Source organism: Lepisosteus oculatus, chromosome 4 (genome assembly GCF_040954835.1).
Source record: "Lepisosteus oculatus isolate fLepOcu1 chromosome 4, fLepOcu1.hap2, whole genome shotgun sequence".
Classification (NCBI taxonomy): Eukaryota; Metazoa; Chordata; class Actinopteri; order Semionotiformes; family Lepisosteidae; genus Lepisosteus; species Lepisosteus oculatus.
In genome coordinates, this window is record NC_090699.1 from 64,784,655 (window position 1) to 64,801,372 (window position 16,718).

Genomic DNA, 16,718 nt, shown 5'->3' on the forward strand with positions numbered 1-16,718 from the left:
AGAGCAGACAGGTGCGCAGTCCAGCTGCATTGTTGCTGCTGGGGGGTGTGAGTAGGCGCTGTGCAGGAGGCTCCCACAGACTGGAGGCCCAGGTCTCTCAATTAACGGCCCTGAAGGAACATGTGGCACTGCTGGGGCTTCAGACGCTGAGAAACGCGAGTCTCCTGTAGGAAAATGTTGGAGGTACATTGTTACCGGAAGTCCCTCTATTTATATGTCCACACCCCATTTATACCCATATACTGGTATATACTGGTTCGCTTACGGCCAGTTCCCCCTCTCTTTCCCGCAAGAGTGGTTGTGGCTGCTTTAGCTATTCCGATTGAGATTATGTACAGAATTCTGCAGGAATGCTGCTGAAGGTCCCAGCTTTGTGTCTGGTTATGCGGTTGTTTGGCATGTGGTTTAGGTTGGATTAAACCCAGATCTCTGGAGATGAGAGACTGCCAGGTTGTGTGTTTCACCTCGGCAGAGCCTGGCAGACATTTCTGCCGGAGATCAGGGGTCTCGAACCCTGGACCAGCAGAGCCCCCACCCAGCTGGTGTTATAGATGGCCATTAAATTAGACTAGCAGTCTCTAAAGACCTGGAACAATTTAATTTAATGTGATCCTTTTAACAGGTGGATTTTAAAAGTAGTTCAGTAATTATTTAACACTAAAAAGCAGGACACCCTCTGACCCTTAAAGACCAAAGTTCCTGTAGCTGAACAATTTAAATGCTTAGTAGATAACCTGCATGTTGTCTTATTCTTCAATAAATAGGTGATTTGGGGTGACATGTGGGATAAACCAGGATCAGTGCTGGAGACCTTTGCTCTAAATCATTTAGCTTTTCTAAAAACAGCTTTATTAAAAATCATTTAGTCTTGTACTAACAGGTACAGTGTTAGAGAAATAAGCCGATTTTCAACTAGGGGCTTCTTTTTTTATATAAAGAAAATTCTCAGGCCTGTCTGACATCATTTACTTTGGTGCGAGATACTGTAGCTCCCGAGCAATGCTGAAAAAGAAAGGGATAGAGGGTCCACTTATTCATGCAAAACCTCCACAATTAAAAATGGCAACGCGACACAGAGATATTCTTCCAACTCAAATGGAAGGAAAACGAGTGCCCTATTAAAAAGTGAAAAAGAGAACGATCCTACATTGTAACGGTTTCTCAAGAATGTGGCGAAGACCCACAGGAACACAGAACTCGTTAATCTGTCCTCACCGGTCAGATAGGGTGAAATTGTCAGCCTCCGTCGCTCTGGGTTGTAGATTTCCAATCCCCCTTCTCTTCCGTTCCTGTGGCTGTGGCTGCTGTGCCTCTGCGGCTCCCTCAGTCTGACCACGGAGGGTCTCGGTAATCAGCAAGAGAGCCGGCTCGTGGCTCTTTGCCATTTCGCACTCTCTGTCGGAACTGCCAATTTATTTATCTTCCTGGCGAGCTGCTGCGTCTTTCGGCCCGTCTAGCCCATTGTTCGCCGTTAATTGATCTGAGCATCTCATTTGGTGGCCGCGTGAGAGAAGCCAGGGTATCTGCTTCAGCCACATGGCGGGCTCACTTGTTCCAGACTCTGTGTAAAGAAACGCCTGCTGTCCGGATCGGGGCATCTCACCCAGCCCTCTCCTGAGGGGTATCGACTGCCACAGCAAGCCCAACCAGCTTGTTCACTTGTTCCATACCCCTGCCACCCTTTGGGTACAGAAGTACTTCCAGCGAACGTGCGGCATCCAAAGCCCTTTGTGAGCTGTATTTTCTGCGACAAATTGGCATGTTGTCATTTGTTGTTGTTTTTTTTTAATTTGTAAGAAGTATAAATGTTGCTGATTTGACCGAATCGTAAGTCCTCTGCTGTGGCTTGTCCACGGCCTGTTGTATCAGGAGTCATTGTAAGAGCCACGAGAGAGCAGCCATGGTGAAAGGACCCGATAAAAGCGATTGACTGAGGGGTTCATTTAACAAGGCAGGTGTGCGTTTAAGAGATTTGAATGGTGACTCAGCATTATGTCATGAAAGACCACAAACCATAAGACTTGCATTGGATCAACAGCCTAAAGCACAAGTACTGCTTCCTCACTGTCCCTCTTTCCTCGAATAGAACAGGAGGTGGAGGGGAAGTTATTAACTCAAAAGAGCACTGTGCTTAGGTCTCACTCTGCTACTGTTCTGGACGTTAAAAGCTTTGTCCCTCTCCTCTCTCTCTCTCCAGAATGATGCACTGGGCAGGACGCATCGAGCAAGAGATCGACAGAGTCCTGCAGCTGGTCAGCGGAGCCCAGCAGATGAAAGGGGTGAGTCGCTCCTCCAGGCTGCTTTTTCTTCTGGCCCAGGTGCCCCAGCTGTGCACTGGCTGTCCATGTGCTGGGGTTTCCCTCCTGCATGATGAGGACATACAGTATGAAAATGCCTGTATGATCCCACAGCAGCCAAGCTGTCACTGACTCTGCTCTCCGGCACTTGGCAATTCACAGCTCCTCCTCTTTAAAAAAAGCTGCGGGGATCAGAGGAATGGAGACCAGAATCACAGAAGTGGAAATTTGTCTGTAAGATATTTAAGGCTTTGTAGTTCACGCTCAAAGTTTAAGGCGTTTATGGGACAGTTTTCAAAGCTGAACGACTTCAGAAAACCTTTTCTCAAACTCCCCTGAATTTCTGAGCGGTGAAAGGACAGCATTTCTGTTTTCCTTTGATTCCCTTTAAAGCTCATTTTTTGCTTCCTTTAAAAATGCCTTTGGGAGACTCTGATGCGTCTCTGGAGTAATGTGCCTTGGAAATCGGCCCCTGGTGCCTGTATGCTCACTACCTGCTCGTGTTGGTTGAGCTGGAAAGGTGATCAGACTCCAGAGGATGGCACCCAGCTTGGGCAGTCGCTGCCTGAGGCCCTGGACTGTGCAGGTTGGCCGCTTTAATCGGGACAACCCTGAAACACAGGAGCCACCAGATGCTTTAGCACGCGTCTTTCCTGTGTCAGAGTGACACTGGATCTTGGCACTGGGTGCCGTGTGACAGATGGTTGGCAGTCTGGGAGAGAGTGAGCCGCGCTGAGTGGTGTTAAGGTTTTACAACCGTTGGTGAAATCCGCACTCTGTGTTGCCTTTCCCGTTTTAATTGGATCTCGAGGAGGATGTGTCAGCTCGGACGGGAGTCTCTCTGAATAATTGACCAAGTGGGGCTTCTCCTGCTTGCGCGGTGAGAGCAGGCGGGCCAGGCCTTGCAGAGTTGCGCAGGCTGGCACCCGGAGGAGCAGGCTGTCGGTGGCAAACTCCACGTTGCCCCCTGCTTTGTGCCAGTTTAGGAAAGGTTGGCACCTTGTCCTTCTTGTCCACCTGTGCTGCTATATTAGCTCTGAAACCGCATCGCCTCGTTTAACGCGGCTCTTCGGCGATGCGCTCCCTGCGTAGTACTTGCCGCCAGCCCAGCCTTCCGATCCGAGCAGAAATGAAGGGAAACCGACAGTAAACTAACTGGACAGGACCCACCATGGGATCAGAAAGTTTCTAGTGGTATTCTGAGAGCTATACTTTGCTCTTTACATCCAGGTGCTTTCCCTGTTTTTCAGGGTTGCTGGTGACTAATGTGTCTTAGTAAAAAAAAAAACTTAGAGGAAGCTGCTGTAAGAACTCCTTGTTTCCAGTCATCCTGAGGGAGTGGGAACTCCAGAAGACAGGGTTGTCCTTAGATGGCGGAGAGGGGAATATGGCAGCCAGTTCCCTGAAGAGACTTGTTGAGAAAACACACGGTTACCAAGAGCTGTGGGGTAATACAGCAGAGATAATGCAGTGGGGGGCTCTCGGCCCTAACAGGGGGAGGCCTACAGTGTACTAAATGGCTCAGCAGGGCTGCAAAAGCCATTTTCTAAACGGATGCCTCTATACATGCGTGCTGACCAAGATCCTCCCAGGATGCACAGGGTGATAAGAAGGCTGCCTGTCGCTCCGGGAAGTACCGGAGTGACAGCCAGCCATGGGAGAAAGTTTTGGGAAGGGGAGAGAAAATCCAGTTGGGTCTCTGACTCCTCATTCTCTTCATGAGTCGCACTCAGTCCTGTCGCCTTTAGAACCTGACAGTCAACTAGAAAGGCTCAGCTTTAAGACTCTGTGGTGCCCGCTCCTTGGAGCACGATCTGAAAGTAGCCTTTTACCCAAATGGTTATGCGACATCTGCTGCTCGCTTCTCCGAGAACTGCAAAAGGCAAAAGGCAGTTTCTAATGGCGCCGTTAGACGGAGGAAGCCAATGTCCAGGGACCTGCTACATAAAAAAAAAAACTCTGGTAGTGAGTACCATCCATTTTCAATGACTGTGTTATCACAGGGACACACACACACACACTTACCCACATGCTCACACTGGGGTGTGGATATTTGGAGGGACCCATTAACCTGGGCAGCATGTTCGCGGTACTGTGAGAACAAACCCCCCACGCACAGGCATGAGGAGAACATGCAGGCTCCACAAGGACAGGTGCCCGAGTTCACAATCGAACCTGGAACCCATAAACTGTGATGCCAACCCCACCCCTCCCCCCGCCGTCTCCTGGGCCTGCTGGGTCATCGGCGCTCGCGGTGTGGGCCGCCCCCCCCAGCTCCCAGCATGCACCACGCACGGTCTGGCCAGCGGGCTAGGTTCCGCTGAATTAACCCCTTATTTTATTAACGAGCCGGCTCATCTCACCAGGGCCCGGCCGATGAACGTGGTGTTTTACTTGAACGCTTTCCCCTGCTTGTTGTGCCCCAGTAACCTTTCTCTTACTTCTCATCTTCCGAAGAGTATTTCAAGAATCCAGCTTTATCTAGGTCACTGCAGTTAGTTCTCCTCTCTGTGTGATTATCATGTTTTACCAACATGCGCCTTCTACCCCCCCCAGAGCGTTTTTATTTTAATTTTCTGCCATGCAAACTTGCATAAAATGTAACGAGCAATTATTGGCTTTTTGAAAAGAGCGCTCAATCTCATATTGAAATTGGGCAATTGAAGTAAAATAGTAGCTCCATCAGAGAGAGAGAGAGAGAGAAGAGAAAATAACAGCCCTCCTAATCTCCCAACATTGCGTCTGTAATTTCCAGATACGCTTGTCCTTTATGTCAGAATGTGCTTGTTCTATCAATTCCTTTTTAAAAGGCCTGCTCCTCAGTTGTTTTGACTCCTTTAAAAAAGTTCAGCTTTCAAATGGAATGTATGTCTACCAGTATTCTGTTCTTTTTGTATTTTTTTATTAAATTCCACACCAAAAATGGGGATTTCAGAGTGAGAGAGAGAGAGAGATGTTTCAGAATGTCCCCTGGAAAATAAAACAATGCTCGATTTATAGCTCCTGCTTGTCACTGTGCAGTGTCAGCAGGAGGATCCGTACTCCAGTGCTTCTGAAGACCACGTACAATTTCTTCCGATCTTCTAGTCTCAGTCTCAGTTCAGTTTATTGTCTTTTGCACAAGTGCAATGAAGTGCTTGTTTGCATGTGCGTTCCAATACAAGGACGTTAAGGAAACACCACAAACATAAACACGGAAAACAGCTTTCATTCAGAGATGTCAGCAGCTTAATAGCTACGATCAAACCCCCGATTTTCCCAACCCCAGAAAGCATCGGGCGCAAGGCGGAGTACACCCTGGACGTGATACCAGACCATTACAAGGCACAGATAGGCACACTCATGTCAGGATCTATTCCCAGAAGCTAATTAAGACACAAGTACATCTTTGGACCGTGGAAGGCAACCAGAGCACACAGAGGAAACCTACTGTACGTGAACATACAAACTCCAGACAGACAGCACCCCAGGTAAAAAACTCAGTGCCCCAGCAAACCACTGTGCCACCTTCTTTTTGTATCATATAGGAACATTTACAGTAACAGTCAGGGATGGCTTTTATCCAAGTGTTTGACCTGTGTTAAGACTGCAGAAACATATAGTCTGATAACATAGAAAACCACTGCCTAGATGGAACGTGCTCTTCCCCCTCTGTATCCCAGTGAGCCTTGAACAGGTGTTGCAAATCCCCTGGGATTTCTCCTGAGGACGGAACTGGGAAAGGTCATTCAACAGCCCTCCACTTCTCTGCAAAACACATGTCCAACCCTCTGATACGTGCTAAGATGTTTTTTTTTTTGCCTGCCTTCTGGTGTAGCATAGCAGGGTGAAAGCAGCAGTAGGAGTAGTGTGGCTCAGTGTTAGGGCTGGGGTGGCGTTAGACATAGCCTGGGTGCCCAGACACTCTTTCATCAGGACTAATTGCAAAGACAGAGTCGGAACAGACACAAACCTTAGCACCGTTAACGATCGAATATCGAATTAAGCCACTTCTAGCCAGCCTTTAGCCCAGCAGCTGAGGTGCTGAATTTTTAATATAATATCCTCGGAGCTGAATTCAGCCTGCAGAGGATGGGTAAAGCAATACCGGAGATGCTTGTTATCTCGCACGTTTTTTTTTCCCACATGCAAAAAACCCCCCCGATACCTGCAGGAACGTGGCTGTTAGGCGCGAAAGCTCTATCAGCTCAGCTATTTCTCTAGAAAGGCACCCGACTCAAATGCTCCGCTGCGTGTCTGGGTGCGAATATCAGATCTTACTGCTTTTCCACAACCTCCCCAAGATGGAAGTCAAGGCCAGCGTCCTCCTGGAAGAGACGGACCCTTTCATATCTTCAGTGTCTTGGACAGTATACACAGGGCGGGCCTGGTTAGGGTCTTGGCTTAAAGTGAACCCCTTGGACAGCCCGCTCATGGCTTTCTGAGTGCACACACACACACACACAATTAGAAAATAATTGTCCCTACTGTTCATACGCAGCACAGTCCGGACTGAGCGGAAATATCCGGGTGTTTCCGGCAGACACACGTGCGACTGGCAGTCAAGCTCCTCCCAGCAGCTGGAGCGCTCGCTACAATAGATAAAAAAAATAACAGTGCCAGGATGGACGTCAACAGAAGAGGTCTTTATGTTGCCCTTACTATGACTTTCAAGGAACGTTATGCCGTAAGAAATTAGGGGATAAATTACTATGGTGCACACACACAATGTTTTTATGCTGAACACTCACGAGATGCGTTTCCCCCAGAGACTGTTACTTAGTAGCCAAGGCGGGAAAACTACGCAGGGAACTGTGGGAGAATAATTGCCGTGACATCACCCACAATATAACAATGCTGCGAGTTCCACCTGCTGGTGACGTCAATCCCAGCTCTGCAGCTTTTATTGTCACGAAGAAGACAAAATGTAAGTACGAAGCACATTAACATAATATTGCAAACATTTTCTCATGAATAGAGGAGAGGTAACGAATAACAGGGACCCAATGTATTGTAACGCTACGGGGTTCACATGGTCACCCTCGCCGCTGCCGCCTCAGGTCGGCCCCCCACTGTCGGGGACTCGAACCCGGGCCTCTGGTGTCACTCAACAGGGACCCAGCCTCTTGAGCCAAAGGGAAATCTCCCGTCAGCCCTTTGCGGTCCCAGGGAAGGGCGGTGACGTCACCGCTCTGGTAAGCCGGCTCTCGCAAGCAATGGAGGCTGTGTGCATTACAGTCTTAAGAAAATAAGACCCATTATTTACTTGTTTTTTAAGCCAGCATCAAACGGTCGAATTCATTGAAAGTGACAGGTTTTGAAAACTTTCTAGAAATGTAGTACAGCATGTTCAGCGCTCATTAAGAAACCGAGCAACCCTGAAGTTCTTAGATCTCCTCAAACCTTTCCTTCTTCCTCTCCCGCTGAAAGCCCTTCTTGGTGGTCTTGAGAAACGGCTCCGGCGATGTGGCTGGTGTGGAGCGCCTGTCGGTGTGATATCTGGTGGCGGTGTGGGTCTCGCATCGACGGGTTACTGTCTCTGACCCCGTATCGGCGGGGTATCGGCATGAATATTGCCTGGGTTTGCAAAGCACTCTCTGCAGCCGGGCGTTTTAGGGCACACGGCAGTGAATAACGACTTCCGTTTCTGTGGGGGACGTCGAGTTAAGCAACTGGGTCCAGGCCAGCACTTCGACTTTCTTGAGCCTGAGTGGCTTCTCTGTGTTCAAGAGCTCTGCCCTGCTCCTCCTGGCCCTGAGCCCGGCGTCCATGCTGCATTTCCGAGGGGCTCAGCACCAGGGCCTTATGGCCTCCGTCGCTGCGGGGCTCGGTTGGTGAATTTTGCCGGGAGCAGTTTCGCCCTGCTCCGTCCACTGCCAGGAAAGCCGCTCTACCTGACGAAGGCCTGGGCCTCTTCCTCACGCCGTTCCACTGGTGTGTCGAGGCCCCATTGCCCCCAGTTCACGCCCCCGTTCTGCGCCAGATATCGACCCACTTCCGGGGTCGTCTGGCTGAAAGGCACAGGCCTAGAGGCGTGCCCGTTTGGGAAAACCCAGCTCCTCTAGCGGCGCCGGACCTGTTGGAGTCGCTGTGGGGCTCTGTGACTTTGCCCCCTGACGTCAGAGCGTGCTGGGCCTTTTAGCACTCGTTTGCGTTTGCACAAGGAGGCTAATCTGCATGAATAATGCAAAGGGCTTGAGCATGTGACTGGACTCCTCTCTATTTGCCCCCCACAATACCCCCCCCCATCCTGTTGCTTCTGTATCTGACAAAGTACCTGGGAGGCTGCCTGTGTCTCTTTGAAAATAGGTTTATCCCATTTCATTTTTTTCCCCGTATTATTATTTTTTGCCTCTGCTATCGAAACCCTCATGCAAAGGAACTAAAAGCTGCGCTTTGATTTATTCTGAAAGCGGAGGAAAACTGCGTGGGGAAGAGAGGGGGGATTAGGAAGGCGAGAAATAAAACACACAGTTGCTTTTCTCTGATCCTTCGGAGGGAAAAAAAACACACAACAAGAAGAGATGTGGAAAGCGAGAGAGCTCGGTGGCTCTGTTCTTTCGGATATATTAATAGTGCGGCTGTAGAAATGACAGTGGTTTTTCAGGCTCCTTGGTGCGCTGCCATCAAAGGGATTTGTAATGTTCCTAATGCTTTTTAATGCTGCACAATTTTTCATGTTTTCCTGTAGATGTGCTTTTTTGCCGGAATTAAGAGGTCCCGATATACTATCCATCCAGCCATTCTTTTTCCAACGGCCTCATCCATTTCAGGGTTGCCGGGGAGCCGTAGCCTATCCCAGCATGCAACAGGTGCAAGGCAGGCTACACTCTGGAAGGAACACCAGTCCTTTGCAGGAGACACACACACACACACACCTCGGGCAATTTTCCCAGAAGCCACTTAACCTACCAGCTTAACTGTGTACTGTGGGAGGAGACTGGAGTGCCGGAGTACCCAGAGGAAACCCATGCGAACATAGGGAGAACACGCAAACTCCACACAGACAGCACCCCATGTCCGGAATTGAACCCTGGCCCCAGCACTGGGAGGCAGCAATGCTGACTGCTGTGCTTCCTCATACTATACTTCTTGTAAAAAGAAGTAAGTGGCTTGTACAGTGATCTGTAAAACTTGTTTTTAAACCTCAAGGGTGTAAGATAGGACGAAAGACATCATTTGTTCTGTAACCTGTCTTGCTCATTTGGTTGCTAATGACTAATTGATCTCGGGGTGTCATCCTTCTGCGTCTTGGAGGATTCTGGGGGGGAGCACTACGGGAGAGCGTAGCGGCCGGACCCCTGCAACTCTTCATGCAAACTATGGCTTCCCAACATTAAATTTCGCACCTGCAGTCACAGATAAAATATTAGCACCCCCTCCCCATGTCGTCAGTGCTGTGGACTGTGACAGGGACTGCTTGCGCGTGGCTGAAAGTTCAAAGGGGTGTTGTTGCGGAAAAGCACAATGAAACCCCTCGAGGTTCTGGGAGTTTTCCTCCTGTTCAGGTTCGTAACCTGGAAGTGCCAGCTCGGAAGGGAACAGATGGCTTTTGGGCTGCCGTTGCAACAAACTGCGTCGCCGTTGGAAACCTGCAAGCGCCTAGAAACGTGCTGGACAGTTCTGCTACGCGACAGAAAGCAGTTGGAGCGTCGCTCTCTGAAAGGAGGCGTGGTCCTGAATTCCACAGGGAAGAGTGGAAAGGACAGTGGGGACCACACCGAGCTCCCCGCTGCTTGCAAGCATGGTGCAGCACGCTGGAATTTCATGACTCATCCACATGACTCATGCGCCATTGGGTGCAGCGTGTTGTTCAAAGGCATCGCGTTTGCGTTATTTGGGAGCAATAGGCCCAGTCTTTATTTCTTCAAGTTCCAAGTTTCAAGTTGATTGCCGTTATGCTCCTACACGGGTATATGGTGTAACGAAATGCTATTTAGCTAGCTCTCAGACGGTAAGCAGTACAGAAAAAAACAGCAACTCGATGGCGTAAGAAAAGAAAGACAGAGACAACGGGCAATGTGCAAAACCACAACAGGCAACAACAACAACAACAACAACAACACTGATTTCTTCTCCAAGGCTGAGTAACACACACACACAAGTGAGAGGTTTAAGCTGCAGCAGCTGCCTCGTGTAGAAACTGGGGAATAGGAGCGCTGATTTGTTGTCTGATGTGACTTCTGATCAATGTAATTGGGTCTTGATTTAATAGTACTTACTCCTGTCAATAATTCGCCGAAAAGGCTGAGTGACTTTAGCGAGAAATTACCTTGCCGCTGCGCCGTTCTCTCCCCTCCTCTGAGCCGCAGCGCCGGGCTTGTAGCAGCTCCTGTCTGTGGCTCTGCAAGCGGTGCCGCTCGTCTCCCGCAGCAGAACCGGGGTGCATGTGCCCACTGCTACCCGCTGGCCCGGGTGACCCGAGTCCAAACCCCACTTCGCATTTACAGAGCAGGAGCCCCTCGTTTCACAGGCGCGAGGAGAAACGTTCCCAAGAAATCGCTTTTTGTGCTGGCTTTTGCAACTGTAACCCTCCCCCCCCCCCCCCAAAAAAAAATCCAGCCTTGGTATCTCAGTTTTCTTACCGCGATCATGATTAAAATTCAGCAGTTTATTGTTCCGTCCTGCTTGTTTTTATTTCCTGTGGTTATATTCTTCACCCCGCTCAACCCCGTTTGTGCTCCTGCTCTCTCGGCTTCCCCCACGGCCCACAGTCCTCGGGGGACGAGCGAACCGCTGTCCCGTCCCGAGCGTTAATGGTAACATCTCTCTCTCTCTCTCTGTACATGCCGTAATCCCTTCTCCCCAGCCAGCTCGGCTCACGGCTGTTTTGTCTCACAGTTTCCAAAACCTATCTGACAGCTCTCGGCAGGTATCACTGGCTTCAATCCATTCAGCGGCTTTTCCGGGGAATCGGTCCGCTGGCCCCTCGGCCAGCTGCTTCCTGGTTTCGATGTGTTCAGACACCTGTCGTCTCTCAGGACCTCCCTTGGCAGTGTGAATGTATTTAAGGGATCACTAAGGCCAGGGGCCGTTACAGATGACCTAAAACAGCCCCCCCCCCCCGAATATTTGTTATTTACAGCGAATCCCCACGATTATGGCAGTACTCTGTGGGCACTGGCGTCTTGTTAGCTACCATCACTACTGGACATGCCCACAGCATTTTGCAAAGTAGTTGGTTTATACCATGACGGACCTCCTCGCCAGGTAAAATGACTTGCGCTTTCTTTAAATTGTTTTCCTTCGCAGGTTAGTGGAAAGGAATCAGAAGTGAAGCACAAGACGCACGAGCAGATGCGAGACGTCTAAGTGCCGCTTAAGTGGTCTTACCTTGCAGAGTCTTGGTAATGGGCAGAGGCTTTTAAAAATAAAAATTGCATGCAGACGGTAATATGCATTGCGTACCCTGCACGGGCGGTGTGTGCAGTAGTACAGAGGTTTATGAGGTACATACTGTATGTGATAAAGCTGGAAAATATCAACCTCTCAGAAGGTGGGCTGTTGGTAGAAAAACACACAGCAGGTTGATTGCTAAAGCTTACTGACACCTGCGACATGGTCTGTCTTTTCTCTCTGGGCTCTTTCCAGCGAAGCTCTTGCTGGAATTTGTGAAATTGCACCATGTTGGTCCTCTGGGGATTAGTTAGGGTAAGGCCTCAAAACCCATGTTATACAGTCCGTGTCTTTACCTGAACTGACGCCCAGTTCCTCGGAGCTGGAAGTGAAATGAATAAGTATAGACACTTGGCCATCCTGTCTCCCAGGCTGTTTGGAATTAAGCCCCTAGCCGAAGATAGGCAGTTGCTATTGAGCTCTCGTGCAGTACATACGATTTTCCTTTCTTTGAGAATGACTGTGGAGGTTTTTTTTTTAAATAGGATTGAGGAGCTATAGCTTTAAGGAAAGCTGGGAGAGCCTTTTGTGTATTAGTGATAGAAATGCAATTTTTTCATTGGTGCAGCTAGCCTTGACAAACCTACCCAAATGATTTCAAGCCTCTGGGACAAAGTGACTGTGTGTTGGTTCTCCTTAAAGAAGACAATACCCTGTATTATCTTAAAATAGGATTAAAGTGCTTTTTATTCTTCTTTGTTCAAGCGCTCATTTCTTTTTGCCAACTCTGCAGAACTTTCTACTTCCAAAGCCTACTTTCTGTCAAGTCTGCAAGACTCTTTTCTGACCTTATACTATTTTAAAACATTTCACGGCCATCTGCACAGTACCACTGTCAGTCTAGCAGTCAGACAGCCCAACTGTGTATGTGCAGGTTGGGTAGGGGAAGAATTTTGTTTTTGCTATTTTCCTTTTCCTTGTCAATTTAATTTGCTGTAGTATTGAGTTGGGGGGGGGGTGATTTTAGATGCAAAGCAACAATGTGAAGACACTTTTCTCAGAGTCTTGCAGATAGATGTGACAGATAAGGTGTGGGTATAAATATTTCAGATGTTTAGGTTAAAAATGGCGTTTTTAAATCTTTCATCTGTAGCTTCCCACCTTCTCTAAGGAAGTTTGTCGAATGCGAAAGCACATTCACACGTGTCAGAAACGGATTCCCATCTTTCAGGGTTTCACTAATTGCTTCATGCTAAGAATATCATTGAGGAAACTGCCATATGGCATGTATTCTTCATGTGTGGAGGTGCAGGGCTGTTTTCTCCAGTGACAGTATTAACATTACATTGGATGTACTGTAGCTTTAGGACAGCTTGTCTCTCATTCAGAGAAACTGAGACGTTTTGGCTTCAGTCTTCCACGGTGAGCTCCTTCCCATTGAATGTGTCTTTTTCCTTCTCCGGTCACTCAGTGTCCAGCGCGTGCTTTTAATCCACTGGTAGCCTTTTTGGCTGGACTCCAGCCTCAGTGGCTTTGAACTGAATTGCTGGTACTGTGCAGGAAGCGTAATGCGTTTTCGCCCTCTTTGACTGAAGGCGACAAGTCCAGACTAGGATCCGAGTTCCTGGCTGCTTTCTGAGCCAACGAGAGGCGTTTTTTAAGGGCCGCTATTTGATGGGATCGTTGCCTTGGCAACCGCATCGCTCCATCGGATATGGAGGCAAATGACCACATCCTCCAGCAAAGTAGCATGTTAGTGCCAAGTGGACACATCTTACTAAGCCCTCATCCTCGTGGTGCTGTGTGAAGGCAACACAAAAAACGAAGAAATGAAATGATAAGGCGGCACCCCCCTTTAATTTAGAGAAGCAAATGCAAACTGAGAGAGACCTGGATACGAGAGGGAGCAATTTAATTTGACATCCTCCCTTTTTATTTCTAGTGTCTTTGCTCGTTTTATTATTTTGTTCTAGCAGTCTCATAAGAGTTTTTTTTTCTTTTTGGAGAGGGGGTTCAGCAGGTGAGGGTACATTTAATACTCCCGTGAGCTTCTCGGTCCGAACCTGACGGGGATTACCCTTCGGGCCCGAGGCCTGCAGACAGGGCTAGCCTGGGTGCCTACTCCACCTTTGAGCGGGCTCCGTGACCACACAGCAAGCCCCCTGTCAGCGGGGTTCGCCTCCCTGGAAGCTCTCTCCCCTGGGAGATTCCCTTGCACTGGGAGGAGCCTCTGCACCCTCCCGGCCTCCAGCCCTCTTCCTTCTCCACACGGGCCCCGGGGCTGCAGGCAGTAAATATTCTCACTTTGCCTCTTTGCCGCCGGTGGGTCTTGAGAAAAACTTTTTCTTGCTGAGGGGAAGGCATTGTCTTGCATGTAGCTGTAGGAGACTCGTTCCCAGGATTCTCCTGGCCGGTTCAGAGTGGAAGAAGGCCTTGACGTCTTTAAATCTGTGTGTGTGTGTGTGTGCGGGAGGGGTGGGGAACACCAGGTGAACCTGAACCAAAACGCTCCTTCATAATAGAACCTGTCTGATGCCTGTTTTTTGGCATTTTTAAGTCCCCGAAGGAAGCCATTTTAGGGTGTGTGTGTGTGTGGAGGGGATTTTCTTTAGGAATGCAATAAATTCAAAATGCACTTAACTTGCCCTTTGTGGTCCAGGATGAAGTAATACTGCCCTACAGCTGCCTTTGCGGGCAGAGGTGAAGTCCCTTGGTCCGCTGCAGGTGTGGAGCTCCAGCATAGAGTCGCTGTGCTGCAGCTAAAGTGAGGCCATGTCTTGGCTACTCTCTAACCACATCCTGGTGCTCCGTCTTCCCTCGGCACACTTGGGAACGTCCAGCAAGGAATGTGCTGTTCCAGGATCCAGGAAATGCAGCTGAAGTGCAGTGAAGCACAGTTAAAAGTCAATGTGGAGGTGGGGGTTAAATCAGGGTATTAATTATTGTGTGCTCCACGTGGCAGCAGAACGAGGCATGGCACCATGAGCTGCATGGCCAGTTTCAAACCTGAGAAGGCTGTGAGGAATGCGAGTCTGGTGGTGGGGGGGGGAGGGTCAGGCAGGGCCCAGCTGTCCAATCAGCTGACCACCTGCAGGAGATGACACCCCTCAAGCCTGCCACAGCTGCCAAGCCCCCGGGCGCAGAACCTGGGCAGACCCTTCCAAACAAAATCAACCTGCCCCCGATCCGATCCGTCAGGACTGCGGTCTCTTGCTCAGTAAGGTTGGGAGAGTTCGTACAACACGGGGGGGGGGTCAGAAATCAGTCAGAAATTCCCAGAAACGAAGGAAAGCTCTTCGGCGGCGTCTCCCGGCTGCTGCGTGCCAGCGAGGGAGGAGACCGGCTCATCGAGAGCTTCCTCGCCAAGCGCTTCGTTATGAGCAGTGTGCTGTGAATGTGTCTCGCTTTTTTTGGGGGGGGGGCTCTGGTGAGAATGGATGTTTGGGGAAAATGACGGGGGGTTAGCACCAGTCATGCAAAACACCGATAAGAGTCCCCCCCCCCCCCCCAGGTTCTCCCCACACCGCCAGCACAAGCCCAGCTGCTACAGATGATACAGTCTACAGTCTTTGATCTTGCCTTCCCAGCAACCGTTTCGCGTCTCTTTTCTTTTTCTTCGCCCCCCCCACAAACACCTTCCCTGTGCTCACGCTTAGCGGTGCAGGAGGTGTAAATTGGCTCATTTCTCTGTGTTTTAACACAAACATTAAGAACCCAGGGTCTCAGGTAGCGTGGCGGAACAGATGCGCGGAACAGCGGGGGAGCTCGTGGCTTTGTGACACAGAGAGATAAAGTGAGAAGTGTTTAAAAAATTAATTACCCCCCCCCCCTCCTTCCCCCCTCTCACTGGATCAGAACGCTCAAATTGCACGGATCTCTCCTCTCTCCTCTCCTCTCCTCTCCTCTCTCCTGGGTAGGGGCTGAGTTCCTCGCTCCTCGCCCGTTCCGTGCCACACGGAAAAGCACAGCTGGAAAAGAGAGAGAGAGAGAGGAAGCTTCCGGGGATTGGGAAGCAGTCGTTGTGCGGTGTTCCCGCTGGGGCTCTCTGGGAAGTGCGGGCGTGCTGTAGGGATTCACGGACCCGGCTCCGTCACCCTCTTCCTGGGAGCGAGCAGGATTTCGCCTTTTGGAGTATGATGGGTGGGGCAGCGAAACTGGAGGAGGGTCCCGCAAAGTTTAGATGGTACAGTCACTGGCTGGGGTGTGAGATCCGCCCCCTCCCAGACTGGGTCGTGTACTGGGCCTTGGGCTTCGGCCCCAGAGTACAGAACGGGGTCCACCCTGCGCTTCCCTTGTGTGGGCTAGACGAAACGACGTCTCGCTGGGCGTGAAAACTCCTCGCAGCCCAAACTCCATTCTCTCCCACCCGGCCTTCATTGCCAACCCCCCCCCCACTTCCCCGTTTATGGGCTCACACCTCGCCTTCTCCCTTTTGCCCGGGAAGCTCTCGCAGGATCGGGAAGCTGTGTTCCTCTTCGTCCAGCGCCTGTTGTCCTTGGCGACCCACAGTACAAAGGAAACTGGAAAGCGGCGGTTTGGAGAAACGCCCCTGAAGATGGGAGCACCGGCCCAGTTTATGTCACGTGCGTGCCCGAGTCGATAAAAGCAGAAGCAAAAAAAAAACCGTTTTTATCCCTAACTTGGCATTCCCAGCCCCCCCTTCCTCCCAACTCGGGCTCTTTCTTCTTCTCAGGGGGGCCCAGCGAGAATTCAGTTGCCTTTCCACCATTCCTAATCTGGCTAGCTGGAAGCTCCCCCCGTCGCAGTAAATAAACAGAAGTTTAAAATAATGATGATAATTGGACTAATAATGACAACGATGGCAATCATAATAAATCAAGTGCCTCTAATTACCCCCCCCCTCCCCATCTCGCGGTCTGGGCTCTTCAGCGCGCAGGCGGCGGTGGTAAAGTTTGTGATCCATCTTGGGCGCGCAGGCCCAGCATGGAGGATCGGTGCCTTCTCCCCCGCTGACGCCACTCTGCCCCTCCCTCTTCCAGCTCTGTGGGCCCGTTACTCTGATTTGTCTCGTGCTGTCCTGACAGCCCTTCTGTAAACACATTTATTTTTCATTAGTGCCTTCCCCAGCCTCAGCCGTCTCTAAGA

The 16,718-nt window shown here is 50.1% G+C and overlaps 1 protein-coding gene across 2 annotated transcripts in view; it reads left to right on the top strand.

Moving 5' to 3' along the window:
- cacna2d2a (calcium channel, voltage-dependent, alpha 2/delta subunit 2a) overlaps positions 1-16,718 on the top strand; it is a 253,399-nt gene that overhangs the window by 13,726 nt on the left and 222,955 nt on the right. For both annotated transcript variants that reach the window (XM_069189531.1, XM_069189532.1), the window contains exon 2: positions 2,198-2,279. In XM_069189531.1, coding sequence (XP_069045632.1) covers positions 2,198-2,279 — 82 coding nt within the window. The remainder of the gene's footprint in view (positions 1-2,197; positions 2,280-16,718) is intronic.